Source organism: Sylvia atricapilla, chromosome 27, assembly GCF_009819655.1.
Source record: "Sylvia atricapilla isolate bSylAtr1 chromosome 27, bSylAtr1.pri, whole genome shotgun sequence".
Classification (NCBI taxonomy): Eukaryota; Metazoa; Chordata; class Aves; order Passeriformes; family Sylviidae; genus Sylvia; species Sylvia atricapilla.
In genome coordinates, this window is record NC_089166.1 from 3,368,786 (window position 1) to 3,387,746 (window position 18,961).

General features: G+C 47.3%; 1 protein-coding gene across 1 annotated transcript; it reads left to right on the top strand.

Annotated features, from left to right (window-relative positions):
* Nucleotides 1-205: 205 nt before the first annotated feature.
* On the top strand, nucleotides 206-18,216 carry MEIOC (meiosis specific with coiled-coil domain). Its single transcript, XM_066336660.1, has 8 exons — nucleotides 206-279; nucleotides 2,183-2,308; nucleotides 6,820-6,977; nucleotides 7,105-7,209; nucleotides 8,619-10,458; nucleotides 12,380-12,514; nucleotides 14,613-14,793; nucleotides 16,660-18,216. The coding sequence occupies exons 1-8, from the start codon at nucleotides 274-276 to the stop codon at nucleotides 16,950-16,952; spliced, it is 2,844 nt and encodes a 947-aa protein (XP_066192757.1). The 5' UTR covers nucleotides 206-273; the 3' UTR covers nucleotides 16,953-18,216.
* Nucleotides 18,217-18,961: the final 745 nt, after the last annotated feature.

Consider the following 18,961-nt stretch of genomic DNA (forward strand, 5'->3'; position numbering starts at 1 on the left):
TTACCCATTGGCTGCGCGCCGGCGGGCGGAGCCAATCACAGCGCAGCCCTTTGTTCGCTCGCGCGGCTGTCACCGCGTGGCCCACAGAGTTGGCCGCGTTGCGCGGGGAGACACGAGGCGGCCGAGCGGGCGCTGATTGGCCGAGCGTCTCGGGCGCTGGCCAATGGGCGAGGGCGCGTGGGGTGGGGCGGCGGTTGGGCCGGCGCGAGGGCAACGGCCGGAACTCGCCTCAGGCCGCCCCGCGCGGGCCCGCGCCGAGACCCGCCCGGAGCCATGGAGGTGAGCGACGGGAGCGGGACGGGGACCGAGATGGGGACAGGGCTTGGCTCTGCGCCTCCGTCCGGCACTCACTCCGACGGCGAGCCGTCGCGACTGTCGTGGGCTTGGTCTCGTCGGCGCTGAGAAGGCCCGACCAGCATCGCGCCTGCCCCCGGCAGGTGTCCGAGCCTCGCTGCCCCCTCCGGGCCTCGACGCCCTCCCGTGTGGGAGCAGGTGTGAGATACGGAGCTCAGTCCAGCTCGTGTGGGGGAAATACCCCTCAGCATCCTGGAAAGCACCTGTTTGGGGAAAAAGGGAGAAATATGGGTTTGTGAGATTCTTCGGGCTGCCTCTGGCCCTACAAGTTTGCCCTTGTTCTGTGGGATGGCTGACTAGGCAAGTGTCAGGTGACCTTGTGAACAGCCATCTCTGTGGGGAAAACATGGCACCGTAAGCTCAGCACATAGAGATGAGCTCCACAATAACTCAATGTGTTCACTTATTTGGGAAATGTGCCAGAAAAACAGAAAAATACCTGAACATAGCAGTCGTGTGGGCTACAATGAAGATCACTTCCTGCATCCTGAGGGAGCTGCAGAAAGATGTTTCTAGAGAGCAGAGTGACTTTTGACTTTTCTGCATTTATTCATCATCCAAATGAGCTGCTTTGGTAATATGCCGATAACTTCACTTTTTTATTTGTTGGTTAAAGGTGTTTTTAGCTAGCCAGTTTGTGTGCCTCATGCTTGGGAGCAGAGAAGAGCCTCAGCTTTTGTTTGCTCTCATTCCTTTCTCCCGCTGTCTTGTGATTTCTGGCACTTGGAGAGGTGTCCCTCCGGCTGGAGTGGTTTATCCCATAGTCACAGAATGGAGCAGATTTCCACCACGGCTCCCAGGGTGTGTATTGTAGGAAATTTCCAGCTCCTGACGTCTGGAAATGTCTATCCATGCCATCATGTAAGTTCAGCAGTGTATGGGAGCAGTGATGGGAGGACAAGAGGTGTTCAGGAATGTGTGAAGGCTGAGTAACTTCTCTACTGCTCTTGGAGGAAGGGTTCCCTGCCTGTGGCAGGGGTTGGAACTGGTTGAGCTTTAAGGTCTCTTCCAAACCATGCCATGATTCTGTGAGCGTTCTCCTGTGTTTGCTATTCCTCTGTGGTGGCTCTGATGTTGGGGAGCTCAGCTGGTGGAAACAGGGAGAGTGCAGATGTCCTCTTGATCTGCACCTCTGCCTCTGAACACCTTTGGAGTGTCTTGTGCTTTGGCAGGTTCAGCTTTTCCTTCAGGCTAAATAGGAAAGAGTTTTACCCGTACGTATGGAACCACATCCTTGAAAACTCAGATGGAACCGAATCCAGCAGTAAATTAGAAGCCTTAAAGAAGTTAACATTGTCAGCTCTGTTTATAATTGTGTCTCTACGAGTAATTATGACTGTGTAATTATGTCCCTGTCCCTTCAGCCCCTCATGGCATCGTGTGTAACAACGATGTGTCCTTTCCCTGTCTCCGCAGCCCCCCGTGCCGTTCTGTGTGTGACAATGTCCCTGTCCTTTCTCTGTCCCTACAGCCCCCCATGCCGTTCTGTGTGTGACAATGTCCCTGTCCTTTCCCTGTCCCCACAGCCCCCCGTGCCGTTCTGTGTGTGACAATGTCCCTGTCCTTTCCCTGTCCCCGCAGCCCCCCATGCCATTCTGTGTGTGACAATGTCCCTGTCCTTTCCCTGTCCCCACAGCCCCCCGTGCCGTTCTGTGTGTGACAATGTCCCTGTCCCCGCAGCCCCCCGTGCCGTTCTGTGTGTGACAATGTCCCTGTCCTTTCCCTGTCTCCGCAGCCCCCCGTGCTGTTCTGTGTGTGACAATGTCCCTGTCCCCGCAGCCCCCCGTGCCGTTCTGTGTGTGACAATGTCCCTGTCCTGTCCCCGCAGCCCAACGTGGCGTTCCGAGGCGGCGGCCGCTGCTGGGGCAGCGCGGAAGCGGGCGGGAGGCCCACGGACGTGTTCAGCGCCGCCCTGCCGGGCTCTGCCTCGCTCTATGGCTGCTACAAATCACAGGTTCGGTTGGTTCTTGATTATTTTTATAGCTCTGGAAGAGTTTGGGTTGCTTGTGAACAAAATGGTCAGAAGATGTTTCTAAAGCGGTTGTTTACACTGGTGAATATAAATCACAATGTTGGATTTAACTGTAATAAATCTTCATCGCTGTAACTTTCATCAGAGGGGATGGTGGCTTTTCTAACGCAGTCACTGATGAAGGGGATGTTTGGTAAAATGGTATTCCACATTGCTGTGGTGAAATATTCATGGTAATTTTTCTTCTGTTGGTATAAAAATTGTAGGCAGAGTGAGGAGCAAACAACTCTTTTAGGAAAACTGGAAAGTGGTTAAGAAGGAGGACCTTAGCTATTGCCTCAGATATTTCTGTAGTTGAAGCATTTGTACAAACCAGTTCTTAGTCTGCTCAGCAGAAACTGCCAGGACAGTTAAATATGTCAGCTCTCTCTTGGAATTTTTGCCTTTCGTAGCCATAAACTTTCACTGAGGTAAAATACTCGAATGAAAATTCATTCCCAGTACCTTCAAGACCAAACTTGCTACTTCTTCCATCCAGGATTCGTTATTTTGTCAGACTGCTCTGCTCCAAAGGATTGTATCCTGAATATTTAACATTTAACCCTGCAAAAACAACATTGATTGTTTTACTTACTAAGGGCTAAGAAGGCCCATTGTATCTAAACCAAATAGATAAGATAAAGGTAAAGATGTTCCTTTTCACTTAATCAGGATATAATGCTTTTCCTCAAGAAAAGAATTGGCTGTAAGTTTTCTTCAGTACCTTAATACCCTGTAATGATGAGGAGAAAGGGGGTCTAATTCCTAACTCCTGGCAGGGATCAACCGGCAGAAACTGGAGCAGATGTTTCAGGCTAACATTGTTGCTGGTTTTAAGAACTGTCTAAGCCTGGAGGAAGGGTCAGGTTGAGAAAGGAGACATTGTTTATTCTGTCATGGTGCCGAGGGAAGTTCTCCACAAACCAAGCACACCAAGGAGTGAAAAGCAAGAGAATTTAGACCCTGAAGTTTGCATAAACTTGCCTGTCCAATCCACAGCTCCTGCCTGCCTAATGCAGTCACTGAGCTTGTGCAGCCTTAAATAAAATATCACACCTCTGGTGATCTCCATCTTTCTTTGCTCATTCCAGTTCCTGATGGATTTCTTTAAGTGCCATGATGGATAAGAAGAAAGTGTTTCTGCTACTCTTTTTACCTTCTTTTAACAGCCTTTGCAAATTTTTACATTGTAGCAATTTCTATACTAGCATGATGCTCATACCCATAGGGCTAGGTTGTATAGTTGAAATTAAGATATAGCAGTGTTTTATTAGTTGAAAGGAAGCTACTGGAGGTTCAATAGTTAAAATCACAGCCTCTGTTCTAAGTAAATTTCCAAACACAAAAATCTGAATGTGATTTAATTGATTATCTATTTCTGTATCTTCACAACGATTACTAAAGCATATCCACCTTTTACTCGTGTATCTGAGTATCATTTTTGTATCAATCACTGGTGGAATTCAAAATTACACCAGCAGATGTTCTGCTCCATATCTAGGCAGAAATCTTGAATTTCAATTGTATTTCCTTCAGCTGTTGTTCATGTACAGGTGCTGACACCTGTGGTTTGTCATCTGTTTCTTTCTTCATGGGCCCATACTCTGTGTCCTGTTGAATACATTGTGCCTCCATTATTGATCAGATTTAGAGCAATAATAGCATGAATATAATATACTACAGTTTTAAGTATATATATAAATAGTGTCTGTTGTTTCCCTCCCTTCTTAATTGCATACAGGCTGATTTCCCAGCTTTGAGGCACTTTGGGAGGTGTTAATGGTCAGGGGTTTCCTTTTACCTTACTTGTATCCAATGGCTTTCTGCTACTACTTTATCTCCTGTAGCTCAGCAATGATATTTACCTTCACCCTGCTTATGTATCAAAGGAAATTTTAGAGAGAGTGTGTTGTCAGATTCCCATCTAGTTGTAACATTAATAATTTAAATTCTCTTCCATCCTCCTTAAACCATTGTACAATTGGTTTCTTGTTACAGTCTTTGACTGGACAGGAAAGAACAAAAGGATTACCTATAAAAGTTTCATATTCAGAACAGTTAAGGCAATTCAGGGAAACATGTCACAGTAACAGTCCTGTCCAATGTAAAATTATACCAACATTATAGCAAGTTTGACATCTGGCACTGTCTTGGCAATCCTGCTCTGTGCAATTGGTTTTGTCTGAAATAATTACTGCCGTTGGAATTGCTGCTACCCCTTGAGGGCATTCAAGTTCTGTGTAAGACAGACCTTCTTCCCAGGCACAGTTCATGAAGTTACTTTTTCATTTTTTTAGTCCCTAAGGTCCAGAGTAGGGGGTTTCTCACTTGCCTGGTCCTGTAGTTCTCCTCAGTGCTGAATGGTGGTTCCACAGCTGTAGTCCTTGAATTTTTACAGCTGTGTATGTTGTGAAATGAAGCTGCTGTGGTCCTTTCCAGTGTTCCTTTGGTGGTTCATTGTTCCCTGGTCTTAGACCCAGTCTCCCACCTGAATGTCATTAACAGATCAATCAGATTTCTGCAGTGAAGGTACTTGTTGATGGAGGACAAAACTCTCCCTAGAGTGATAACATAATTACACAAGTGTTCTTGGCCCAGATATTCAGAAAGTGTGGTTTGTAAGAGACAACCTGATAAGGTCTTCTGTACAAATTTTGAAAGGACTGAATTTATCTCTGGATCTAGATGTTATTCTGACCCTCAGTAGTGCTGGTGGCAACATCTCAGGCCTCTTTGTTTTGTCCTTTATTCCTTCTGTGGTACATGGAGGTTTTGGTTGGGCAGGGCCAACTCGACTGATGTAGCCTCGGGTGTTCACTGACCAGGTGGCCTTCACTAAATGTAGATCCCGATGTTTGAAGGTTCCACCACCCACTGCTTTCAGTGTGGTTTTCAACAGTCTGCTCTGTTCAACTTCCCCAGAGCCTGGTGCTCCACACCCAGTACAGCAAATGCTTGGATCAGATTTGTTTCCAGCCTGCTCTGGGCAGGCAGATCTGTTGTTAATTCATCCCTTTGTGCCTCACATTTGTTGGGTGCCAGTTCAGGCTGTCGTGGTTTGGGAATGGCACTTCCCGGTTCAGTTCTCCCACTGAGACTCTCCAAACCACACACCCATCTCTCACTCCCCTGCTCTCCCCTGCCCTCCCTGCTGTGGCAGTGGAGAGGAGAGTTGCAGGCACAAAAGGCAAAGATCACGGCTTGAGATAACAATTTACTAGGAGCAGCAATGAGAGAAGAAAAGGAATAGTAACAGCAGCAGCACTAATGAGAGAGGGTGCAAGAAAGGATTCACATGGAAAAATTCCCCAGTAATACTGGACGGCTCCCTCCAGCACATTTTCTGGACTGGAAGGATCCCCATCTCCCTGGAAAAGAGCCCCTTTCCCCCCCCTAGGGCAATGAGGCTGGGTGGTACAGAATAACTGCTGGGTCCTGGCCATGCCCCTTCCCAGCTATGGAAAAAATTAGCCCTGTCCTGGCCAGAACCAGGACAGTTTGTTTGTATTCTGTGCCTAGGAATGATCTCTTTCAGTAGTACCTCACCTACTTCCTCAACCTGGTTGGTTTGGCAGGGAAAAGCTTCAGGCTCCCAGGAAATTATCAGCTATTACCAATAAGTGTTGATATCCATTCTGCCATGGCAATGAGAAGAATCGATTTGCCAATAATTTCCTGCTGCGTTCCTTTTTTGGCTTCTCCTGAGGAGACTGAGGCTGGGTCTGTGGATGCACGCTGTGGTTCACATTTCTAGTCCCAAGGGTACACAGTTTTACATCGTTTTCCAAAAACCATTGGGCTGTTCTTAAATCCCTGTGGTAAAACAGTGCAGCTTAATTGAGTCTTTGCCCCCATTTGTGGATTCTCCCATTCAAATGCAAACAGCTCCTGACTTATGTGTCTGGTGGGATACAAAAAGAAAGCATCTTACAAGTCCAATACCAATACTTGTTACTGGGCCTGCCTAGGCCTTTTGGGGGTCTCTGGTGGTCACTAGGTGACTGGGGAGGTGCTCCCTACTCAGTTTCCAGCAAAGGTTAGCTCAGGACACACAGAGCACAAGGCTGAGTGACAAAGAAGTTGTGATGTGCAGCTCCAGCACCTTCTTCTTAAACAATTGCCAGGCAGGATGTACTATATGAAAGCTTTCCATAAGCCTTAAGCAACACTTGTTTAGCACACCTGAGAGCACCTGTTTGTGTTCAAAAGAGGGGTGAAAGGTGAGAATGATACCATCAGCTTCTATCTGCAACAGAGAGCAAGGGAAGGGACTGAAAATTCTGCTTAAAAACATTAACATAGCCTGAAATTGTTGTATTCCAAGTGTGTGGCTTGCTTGCTTCTTATGTGCTGGTTCCTCCAAGAGTGAACTCAGTTATAACCATGTACAATGACAAAATGACAGTTTGATGAGTTTCATATTAAAGAAATGTTTTACTATCTATTAAATGCAGAATGAAGAAAATGTGGAGTTACCTCAAACCTACAGTTCTTCCCTTTCAACATTAGACTACTCTGCACCCATGGACCCTTCCCTTTTGTACCCCTCTTGGTCTACGTGTTCAGATGACACCAAGCAGCCTGCTGCTCCTCAGATTAACCTGAAGTCCAGGTAGTCATCCTTGACAAGGAGTGTGTGTGTGTGTTGGAGTAGATGGGTTATATTTTTTAATTTAATTTAAGGTAGGAAATACTTTGAATGTAGGAATTGTTTTTATTAATACACGGTTGTTTTTCAGGATTCAGCCCGAAAGGAATGATTATGGCAGTGAAACTGATTTATATGGACTCGTGTCAAACATCTTGGAAGAGCAAGACAAACCACAGCCGTGTTTTGCTGAGGGGTGAGTGAGGTGCAGGTGACACAAACTCCCCTCTCTGATCTCCCTGTGCTCCTGAGTCAGCTCCATCTGCTGCTGGCCAGGCCTCGTGCTCTGAGCATGAGCTTGCTCTCCCTTCCCCTCATCTTCAAACATTTCACTTGGGATCCTTGGAAGCTTTTCTCATGGCACTTGGATTGCATGGCAGCTTCTGGCTCTCTGATATTTACAGAACTAGATAACTGGCATTTTTTAAATAAGATCTTAACAAGTGTTGTAGATATGTTGTATTAGATAAATCCCTTGGATGTATACCTTGGTCTGGGTTTTTTTTTTTATTTTAATCAAAACTGAATTCAGACTGTAGGTTTCTTTCTTAATTAATGTCAATTCACAGAAAAAATACACAAAGCACTGACTCCTTTCCATTTGCCTGAACTGGCAGGAGAAAATTCCATGCAAAATTAATGTTTCTTGCCGTTAGTGCTACCTAAGCAATATTTGTGTATCTAAATGTCAGGTTTATTTTGCCTCTATTCCTGCACCAGAAGAGACAATTCCATAGTCATAACAACATGACACAGAAGGGTGCAGGTCCAGCACCCCCAGGATACTTACAGAGCTCTGTCTTTTCCTTTTCCAGGTCTAGGAGACAAGACAGGGAGCCCAGTTCTCAGGTTCCCAAGCCAGGCACTGCTTTTCCTTTCTGTCTTCCCAAACAATTCCAGTGATTTCTCTATGTGTGCTGAGTTATGTGTCTGAAATGAGGGAAAACTTCAGAGACAGTCTTGATATCATGAGACAACTCAGTAATTCCTTTGCTCTGGACAGGCAGGGCTGGTTCAGTATTCCCAGAATTGGCCTGCAATGGCTTCCAGGCACAATTTCTCCTTTACTTAGTCTGTTTACAGTTCTCCTGGGCAGTCAGGGATTGATGGTCCTGTGTTAATTTGTGCTGGTTAGTGGAAAGAAATGAGGTGTGCTGGGATGCTGCCTCTGGCTTTACCTGCAGGAAGCAGTGCAGGCCTGTGTAAGGCACAAGTGAGGTGAGAGAGAAGCATTTTCTCTGGAGTGCTGGGACATGGCTTGGGAAGACTGAGGGCAGTCTGGGTGCCTGAACTTGGTGCTGAACCGGGAGCATTTTGGTGATGATGGACAGGACTGATGTACCAGGATTTGATGTGTACACATCCCTTGCAGCTTGAAGCCTGTCCATAGTTCCTGAGCTGTGGTGCTGTGTCAGAATCAGTTTTCTCTGCCAGGTTTGGGAAACCGAAGGTGACAGGAGTGGGTAGAAGTCAATGTCAGACATCTTGGAATCATTTGAGAGAAATGATTTGGGAATAATTAGTTTCTTAAACCTTGTTTTATGTTTGGGAATGAAGAGCAGCAGCACAGATCAGTGTCTAACCCTGTGTTTCTTGTTTTTCAAGGAGTTGCCCTCCCACCCTGAAGTCAGTGTGGCCAGTGAACACAAGCAGAATGGAGCACCATGAGCTGTTGCCCGAAGCCAGGAGGGCAGTTGTTGGAGCAGTGCCCCAGCAGGGTTTCTATGGCAGTGAGTCCATCCCTGCTGCTGACAAGCCTTTCCTGCAGAGTCCCACTCTGGTGGCACAGCAGAAGGCAGACGATTGTTACCGCGGCTTTGCCGGCGTGGACCTGGAAGAGCAGAGCTTGTACTCTGCCAGGAGTGATCGTGCCAATGGCTGCAACTTGCAGGCTAATGAGAGTATGAAGACAGCACCTGTATACCAGAGCTACCCCTACCTGAAAAACACCTTTGCAGCCCAAGCTGGGTACTCAGAAGCAATTAAAGACTCGGGAGCTGATGCTTACTCTTATGGAAGGGAGAAGGTGTGTCCCAAAGGAGCAGATGCACAGGTGCACCCAAAGCGGGCAGAAACATTCCTTCCACAGAGTCACAGATACAATGAGAACACAGATTATACCAGATACACTGAATATTCTCATGCTGGTAAGGCAAAGCCCAACAAGGGCACCAGTTGTAGCCTCCAAGAAAATAGAAAGCTGGCAAATGGAACCCCTGAGGCACCATCGCTGGATGCAGATCCCTACGCTAAATTATTTCAAGTTAAATCAGGAACTCAGAAAAAATTTGAAGATACAATTCCAGATCAGCACGACTTTACATTTCCCAAGTCTGTCGGACTTGTATCAGAAAAACAGTTTGCAAGCGAATCTTCCTTCGGCACTGATTTTGGACAAAAATTTGAATACGGACTAAAATCTTTTGCAGCTTGTCCAGGAAATAATGGTGTGGAAAAGCAGCAGTTTTCCAAGGCCGATCTTCAGAATCCTGAATTCTATAAATCACTCCCACTGTTGCCCAGTGCAGCAGTCCCCTCAGCAGGCTCTAGCGCCAGGCCAGGGTGGATGAACATCCAAACCAAACCCACGGCTTCTGGCCCCTTCCAGAATCCAAGTCCTTTGTTGAAACTGAATAATCAGTCACCTGCATTTCCAAAAAGCTCTCGTCATTCTAATGATGTTTTTCAGTTGCCATCTTCAAATTTGCCTTTAAATAGTAATTTACTTCACAAGTACTGTCAAGACAACCCATTCCTCTCCAGCCTTGACTTCGGCTACAGCACTGCAGAACGAGCTCGGGCAGCTGCGTGCATGGAAGCCCTGGTTAGGGGTGGGGAAGAGAACCTCATCGAGTACCTCAATGAGAAGAAGTTGAAGCAGCCAAATGGATTCTGTGACAGTTACTTGGCTCAGCAGCTGGGGATCATTGACAATCTGAACAAACAGCGTTTCCAGCTGAAGCCGCAGAGCGAGCACTGTGACCTGGAAGGGCAGAACCAGGCGGATGGGGCGTTTCAGGACATGTACCAGGAGCTACTGGAGTCTCAGGGGCAGCTGCATCTCGGGGCAGGGAATGGGGACACCAGTGCCATCGGTGCTGGGAACTGCCTGCAGGCTCCAGGCATTCCCAACTGCATGGTGGGTGACTTCAGGCGGAACCGGCAGCTGGGCCCCAACACATTCCCTGTGAGATCTGCTCCCCTCCTGGGCCGGTCCGTGGTGCCTCTGATGGAGCCTCACACCTTGTTCTCCCAGGATGAGCTCAAACGCCTGTACCCCTGCTTTACAGAGAAGATGTATGGTGACAATGCCCTCTCTGGTTTCGTGTCAGCATTTGGATTTCAAAAGCAAGTTAAAAGTCGCAATGGGCCTGCCAGCGAGCTGCATATGAGACTGGAAGAATGTTATGAGCAGTGGAGAGCTTTGGAGAAAGAAAGAAAGAAGGTAAGAAAACTAAACTAGAATAATATCACAGATTTGATGTAGATCTCATCCTGCCCAGTGCAGTGCCAGATCATGGGTAGTTCTGCTGTTAGGAGTTTAAATGTTTGATGGGATTTCAGAGTTACCAGTTTGTTTCTCTGTGTTTTTTGGAACACAAAGTGAAAGGTGTGGAGATTTGTAGCCTGGCTGGAAGCATGGCTAATATTGTATGGAATGTTCCACTAAAAGCAGGAATTCAGGGGCTTTTCCAGTCCCAGGGCTGGGGGAAGTGTGTTCATGAGGAACAAAGATGTGCTTGCTATACCTTTTTTATTAATACAATAAATACAGTGCCTCTGGAACTTTGAAAGCAAATCCAGTAAATATGTTTTGAATTGAAACTAAACTTGAATTCTTTCAATCTAATTTTTTAGGAGCTACACTGAATTCCTACATCCTGTTTCTCTGAAGGTTTAAACCTAGGGTGTATTTGAAGGGCTTCTTTTTTTTCCCCCCCAGAAACAGAGGCTGAGAGAAGGGTCATTTAATTAAAATCCTTGCAGTAAAAGGCTCAGGTAGGACTGTGTGAAGCCCTACTAAAAGCAGTTGCCTTTTTTGGTTGTAGGAAAATCTGTCTTCATTTCACCAGCTGAGATGGGGTTTGAATTTCAATACCTGGGATTGTCTGTGGGGAAAGCTGGGCCAAATGTCACCTGGCAATAGTGGGGCCTTTGGGACTTCTCCTGTGCCAGCCCCCCCAATGGAACCAGTTCCAAGAAGATGTAACATGGGGATTTTTTTGACAGTGTTTCCCGATAAAAGCCAGTGGTTGCTCTGAATACAGGGTTTGAGGAACAGCTTAAGGAGGGGAGGTGGTCTCTGGGGTGCATGGAAAGTGCAAGAGAGAAAAAGCTGGCATGTGCATGGCCAGGGGCCATGGGGGAGAAATTCAGCTTTATCACAGAATCCCAGAAGGGTTTGGGTTGGAAGGGACCTTAAAGTTCCCTCAGTCCCACCCGTGCCATGAGCAGGGACACCTTCCACTGCCCCAGGCTCCTCCAAAACCCATCCAACCTGGCCTTGGACACCTCCAGGGATCCAGGGGCAGCCACAGCTGCTCTGGGCACCCTGTGCCAGGGCCTGCCCACCCTCACAAGGAACAGTTTCTTTCTAATATCTAGTCTAAACCTGTTCTTTCTGTGTGAAGCCATTCCCCCTTGTCTTGGCACGCCACGTGCTTGTTAATAGTGGACCACTATGAAACCATCCAGGAAGTGCAATTTAAAATCAGATTCAGCTAATTGTATGTTGTTATGGGTGTTTCAGAGTGACATAACAAGGGAATGGGAGATGGAAACTTGGACTCTTGCAAACACTTTTCAAAATAGTTTTCTGATGGCTGAATAAAATACAGAATCCTGGAATGGTTTGATTTGGAAGGGACCTTAAAGACCATCCAGCTCCACCCACCTGCCATAGGCAGGAACACCTTCAAAGACCAGGGTGGTCAGGAAAACATCTTTCTGTAGTGTAATCTGTACAAAAAAATAGGTTAATTGCTGACTGAAACAGTTTTATTTTAATTTTATGTGTGAGATCCACATCTGTTTGGTCATTTTTTTCCCTGTAATTCTGACTTACCTCCATTTTATTTCCAGGCAAAACCAGTACAGGCTGTAGTCAGAGTGAGCAGACATAGCACTGCTGGAACACGGTGTGTTGGCTTTAGTTGAACTGCTTTGAGTAAAGCAGTTGTTCACTTAAAGCAGGTGATTGTCTCACCAGAGGGTTAAATCCCAAATGCCTGAATCCTCATTGTCTCCTTTAAAAAACTCCAAAACCCTGATGGGAAGAATTTGAATCTGATATTTTTTCTTGTTTCTGTAATGAAGCACACTCTGCATGTACATTCTGAGGGAGTTGTTCTTTTGTTTTCCTGCAGTCTGAATCAGCTCTTGCTAAGAATTTCCAAGGGAAGAAGGTTTCCAGTACTAACAACATTCCAATTCCAAGGCTGACATCAAATCCATCAAGAGTTGATCGCTTAATTGTGGATCAGCTACGGGAACAAGCCAGAGTGAGTTGTAGGACTAAAAAAAATCTATTGAACTTTTCCCACAGAACTTAGAGTACAGTGTGAGATAGGTAAGATGATCAGAGCAGCTTTTCCCAAAATAGCTTTGTTCTTCAGTGCTGTGCAGGGAATAACATTTCAGCAGTCCCTGTTAGAGCTTTTCCAGCTCCAGGCTGCTGTTTCCAGGGAACCACAGAGGGGCTGAGGCTCACAGTTACATCCCCATATGCCAAGAGGACATGGTTCCTGGTGCAGTAGTGTGCATGTGGTGCAGCATCCAGTCCTGGAGCCTGTGCACTGCTTTCAGGGCTGCTGCATTCAGAACAGCTCGGCAGGGAAATGTTCCCTGTGGATTTGGAGACACTGTGATGGAGGAGGTATTTGTGGGAAAAACCAGGTTTAGTTAATGTTTGGAAGATGTTGACATATGTATTTGCTTGTGAGTCTGGTATATTTTAATGCAGAATGATTATCTGATGCTGAAAATAGACTTTCAGCCAGAGTTTCTGTTCCCAGTTTGCCGTTTAACCCAGAGAGCCATAAGCAGTAGGACAAGAGAGACTGGTGTCTGCTGGGCTCTGTGGGCAAACCACAGTGCTGGTGGCAGCCCAGGGTGCATGGGGAGGTGACAGCTGGTGGAGGAGGGTGCCATCAGAATGGTGAGGGGCTGCTGTGGTCCTCCTGAGGCCCAGAGACCGGAGCCATGGTGCTGGTGCTGCAGGCAAGGAGAAGCAGAAACCAACTTGTCCTTCCCTGCCAGGGGCTGTGGGGTTAAAGGGTTCTGGGAAATGTTGGGTTTGGAGGCAGCAGCAGTGCTGGGTCGGCCACTCCCAGCAGGGGGGAGCAGCAGTCTGTCCTACCTGCCTCACACAGGAAAAATAATCCATGGAGCTGTGTCTGCTCACTGCCTGCAGGACCTGCCTGGCACTGCTCATCCAGCTAAGGGATGGAGAAAAAGACATGGATGGGCTTAGTGTACTCTTATTAAACCCCTGCTCTATGAATCCAAAGAGAACAGCTTTAGTTTCCATGTTCAGAAGGTTTGACTGCCCTTGTCCTGGTACTTTATAACTGCCACCAAAACAGGGCTTAAGCCTCTCTAACCATTTGAAGAATGAAACTTCAGGGTATAGCACCTCAAACCCTTGTTAGGTACCTTGTTAGGCAGTTTTAAGGACACTTACCAGCAGAGTGGGGCTGTTAAACCTGGATTCTAAGAGCAGAAAGCTTTGTGATGGCCAGAGAGGAACCGTGGTACAAAGGTTTGAGTAGAAGCTGGGTTGGCTGAATCTGGGATTAACTCTTCATAGTTGGAGCATCCAGTTAAATCCTCTTGACAGTCACATATGGTCCTTTAAGACATTAGGTGTAGCCATGGCCCAAGGAACATCCCAATTTAGGGATTTTAGTTTCTCTTTTTCTGCAGACCAGTAACCAGGTTCTCAGCATTATGTGACTTTGTCTGAGGAGTCACTCAACACAGAGAAAACCACAAGTGATGTGACTGGTGCAAGATAAGACAACAAAGATACACGTTTTCAGTGGACTAAACAAACCTGAATTATTTCTGAATGTTCATTCTCAGCTCCCTTAGTGCTGAGTGTTCCTCCCGAAGTTGACCCACACGTGGTTCCACAGCAGCCTTCCCTTTCCCAGTGCAGCTGTGACTGCTGTGGCCCAGGCTGCCCTGCACAGCACAAGGGGCCCATCTGGGTTTTCACCCAGAAATTGCAGCAGTGCTGTGAGAAAGGAGGACCCCAGTGCTCTGAATCCAGGGAAATGCACGTTGTCCTGAAACCACCTTTTGTTCCTGGATGTCTCGAAGCTGTACAGATCTGGTATTAACCAGTAAGCTGAGGGTCCTTACTGGGGTGTTGTAGCTTTGCTGTTGTCCTTTGCACACTCAGTTGTACCACAGCTTTGGGTTTGGAGATCAGCAAATCCCTGGTAAGAACTTAAAACTGCTTCAGCTGTAACTTCATGAACTGCTCTCAAAAGAAAGCAATGATTATCATTAATCTGCCCTCCCTAATTAGTTAATTTTCTTGTAAGGGTGGATGAGTACAGTGCGAACCCCTGTACGATGTGAATTGTTCCTTAGGTTGTGACTTTACTGGGGAAGATGGAGCGCCTGCGCAGTTCTCCGCTCCACGCCAACATCTCCACTGCTCTGGACAAACACCTGGAGGCCATCCACGTGGTGCAGGCTCGCAGGAAGGATGAGATTGTCAATGCCTCCAGCCGGCAGCGGCACGGCCCTCCCAGGTGCCAGGATGAGAGAGGTACAGCTGTGCTCATGTGCATTTATGAGGTAGCTGGGAAGCTGAACACATCTTGCAAAAATAAGTCAAGGGGGTTGTCATTCAAGTTTTAATTTACTTTTCAATGTTAGAGCTTTGTCAAAGGCAGGTCGGATGGGGTTTGGATGAGGGTTTGAGGTGACACTAAAACTGGGGTTAAGAGATAAATAGGTTAAATCAATTCCGAGATAATTCAGTTAAACTAGCAAGGAATAAAAAATTAGTGGGTTTTCTTGATAACACATTCAGGGATTGGAAGTGTTACTAAGCTGTTGCCTCTTGCTTCTCCCTGTCTCTCATATTCCTGTTCCTATGAACCCTCCAGTTCTGTCTTTGTATAGAATTTCCTTGCCTCTCCATGCTGAATCTGCCCAAAGCGACCAAGATGGCCTTGGGTTACAAATGGATTTCCTCTTCAAGCATCTTCCATCATAGACCGGCATATTTACAATCAGATTTTGGATGGATGCACAAAATGGGCAGAATGTTTTCATTCTTAATGATGTCCCAAATAAGCCAAATATTCAGTTTAATCTTTCACCAGTGCACAGGCAGAGTGGCAGGTTCCCTTGTGTCTGAGATGGGAGTCAGGGTAAATGCCTGCTCCCTGCAACACTCTGACCTCCTACCTTGTGTCAGAAGCAATCTTACATTTCTAACTCTTCTGATCTCTTCTGCTGTTCTTTCTACATCTGAATTGCAGGGATTATTTCACTTCTTTGGGGTGTCCCATCATACACTTCTGTAATTCTCAAGTTTACCTCAGAATATACACTGCAGCAGCCTTTATTTTCACCTGTTCCCCATCATTCTTGTTTCTCTTTACTTTGACTGAAAATTATGGGACTTGTTAAGGTGAAAGGGATTTTTTTGGGTTTGAAGCCCATGAAAATAATTTGCTTTACTTGGCACTACCACATCTGTGAGCTCTTCAGAACAGAGTAGTAGTGTGGGAAGGAGTTGTCAGACCTGGAGATCCAGCTTCTTGGTGCAGCTGCTGGGAGAGGAGGCTCTGCACAGTGGGATCTGATTGCTTACCTGGAGGGGTGGTGCTTGGTCCTCTGCCTTCCATTGCTGTCTTGGGAGCAGCAGCTGGGGAGGATTTTTTTGAATAGTAAATTATTGGATGCAGCAACTGTACTTGCTGTGCCAGGCAAAACCTTGAGGGAAAGGCCTGAAGCTGTTCTGGTTTGTTTGGGAGCAGGTCTTGCCCAGCCCTGTTTCCACAGCACCTTTCTATTCCCTCTGATCCCACATTAAACATCTATTACAGAGCAAAAAGATGGTTTTGGTGGGAAGGGTCCTTAAAGCCCACCCAGTCCACCCCTGCCATGGGCAGGGACACCTCCCACTCTCTCAGGTGGCTCCAAGCCCCATCCAACCTGGCCTTGGACACTTCCAGGGATCCAGGGGCAGCCACAGCTGCTCTGGGCACCCTGTGCCAGAATAACGGGACCACAGCCCAGGTGACCCTTTACAGCTCTGTGGTTCAACACCCATTCACAGAACGTGGCCCGTGTGCTTCAGTCCAGTGCCCCAAAGGAGCTTTCCTTCAGCCATGGTAAGGATTTCTTGGCAGGACAGGTGAAGGGGAGGGCCCAGGCACCTTTACTGTGTGTACATGGAGCACCCCAGCCCCAGGGCACAGCTGCAGCAGGAAGGTGGTGTAACAAACTCAGAACCTAAAAGCACATCTGCCTCACTGTGCGAGGGCAGAGAAATTCACATCCAGCTTTTATAAACCTGTAAAGAGACAGACAAAGTCAGAGACGAGAGGGCCGGAAGGTGTGGGGCGAGGGCAGCCCCGGCAGTGCGCCAGGACTCAAGGGCCGTTTCCTCTGTCCGCAGTGGTGCTGGCTCTGGCCGCGGCGCTCCAGGCCCTGTGCGCGGCCACCCGCAAGGTCCGCACCGTGCTGTGGTGCGCCTTCTACATGACCCTGCCCAAACCGTCCGCCGGCAAACGGGCTCGGGAGAGACTTCCTCAGGAGGGAGCGGCGCCCGAAGAGAAAGGAGCCGAGACGCCCCCGGCTGCGGCTGCGGCCCCGAGAGGGCCCAGGGAAGGGAGTGCCGAGGGCGACCCGGGGCCGTGCACGGACCTGCTCCGCAGTGTGTATGAGAGAGGAGACAAGAATTCCCCATAATTTTTGGTTCTTTTTAGTTACTTCAAAGTTTCAACTGCTAAAGTTCATATTTAAAGCTATATCTTGATGAGAAGTGTGATTTGCCTTAAGGGCTCTCAGGTTAAGCTGTTAACGTGAAGGGCAGGGTGAGAATGTTGTAAAGCCAAACTGGTGAATGTTAACTTAAAAAAATAATCAGACTAATTCATTAACAGCCAAGATATTATTTAACTCCTGTGGGTGAAGCCTGGTGTCCAACTCTCCCGATAACTCCTTTTAGTTTTGCTTTAGGAAATAGATTTTTAAATAATGATTCTTAAAGACTGTGGTGTGACGGGGTGTGAGGTTGGTGTCAGATCAGATTGTGATGTAAAATGGTTTCCTTATTGAACTAAAACCTGGAAACAGGAAGAAAAAAGGCTAGGAATACCCAATATTCATGTAAAACTAGATATTTAAAATACAAATATTTATGATTTTGAGATTTTAAAGTCTACATTTGGGAAAGGCAATATGCACCAGGTTCCACTAAATTACCAGTAGAGGAGAATTGCTGTGTGAAACCATGAATTTAGTGAATGTGTTCAGATATTTGGAATGGTCTTGGGAACAAAGGAACTACTGTTGTAAAGTATTTAAGCATAATCAAACTACGACAGGCAGACAGGATTGTCCTGCAGGGCTATGAACGAGCTTCAATAATGGGCGTTGTTTTTAATTTAACTTCAGAAAAGGTCATGCCAAGTTCTGAAATTTGGATTTTCTTAAAGTTACTAGTTTGGTTTGAAATTTGATTGTCAGCTTCTAGACTTCTTAGTTCCCTTCTGCATTTGGGCAGCTCCCAGCACTGGAGTTTGCTTGCACCTCTCAGTCTTTAGGAGAAGTGATGGATTCACCCGACACTGGTGCTCGGGACAGAGTGACCCTGGGAAACCCACAAGCCGTGGGTTAAAGTTACTGAGCTGACCATGCCTGCACACCCTGGTACTGACATGGCTCTGCTCTTCCTGCTGCTGGGAATGCTGATGTGCAGAAAGGGTGATGGCATCAGATAAATTGTCATTAGATGATGTGCAGAAACGACTGAGAAAGGCTCAGCAGAAGGTGGGGTGTGATCACGGCAATGGCAGAAGTGCTGCCGGGTGAGTGGGGCAGAACAGGCACAGCTTCCTCACAGTCACTGCACTGGGGGTTGTTCAGTTTGACCCAGGCTGTGTTGATGTTAAAGCAAAACTGACTGTGCTGACTGGAGTTGTCTATAAGAAATAAATTCATTTTTGTTGAAGAGCTTTTGTTCTGCAAGTGTGTTTCCAGGCCAGGCTCCTCGAGCCTTAACCAGTACCAGGGGGAAGAAGCATTGAGTCTGTTATGGAATTGTGTTGAAGATAAAGCAAAGGGGATGCTGAAATCCCTCTCTGGAGAGAGCCATGACCATAACATCAGACATGCCAAGGGAGCCAGAGTAGGGAATGTTTCTTCCCAGCAAATGCCTCTGCTCCAAGCTCTGCATTTCCGGGGAAGGCTGATGCAGCAATTCTGTCATCTGCACTGGGAATCTTCGGGGTGAGTCCAGAGTATTCCTGCTGTCGGTGCCAGCTGTGCACTGCTGACTGTCCTGAATGGAGCAGCAGTGGTTGGAGAAGCTGAGTTGCTGCCAGCCTGGACGCCTGATCTGTGGCACAAACTGCTGGCATGGGAAGGGGTGGGCCCAGAGTCCTGGGGGGCAGGGGCAGTACCATGGGGTGAGTGCATGGTACTGCATTCACTGAGGTTTCAGCCTCATGGGCTCTTTGAGTTTCCAACACCACTGGAGATTTCTAACACCACTGGCTGCTGCTGTGGTGCTGCCACAGTTCCACTTGGCCCCAGGACAGCTGCTGGAAGCCAAAGGGCTGGAGTTGCCCTTGCTCCTGATCCCTGTCCCTGGCAGGGCCTTTCCCAAGGGCAGAGTGAGGTTTGGCCAGACAACAGCCCAACCCAGCCCTGTGCCTGGCTGGGAGTGCAGGGGACAGTGGTACTTGCAGAGAGAT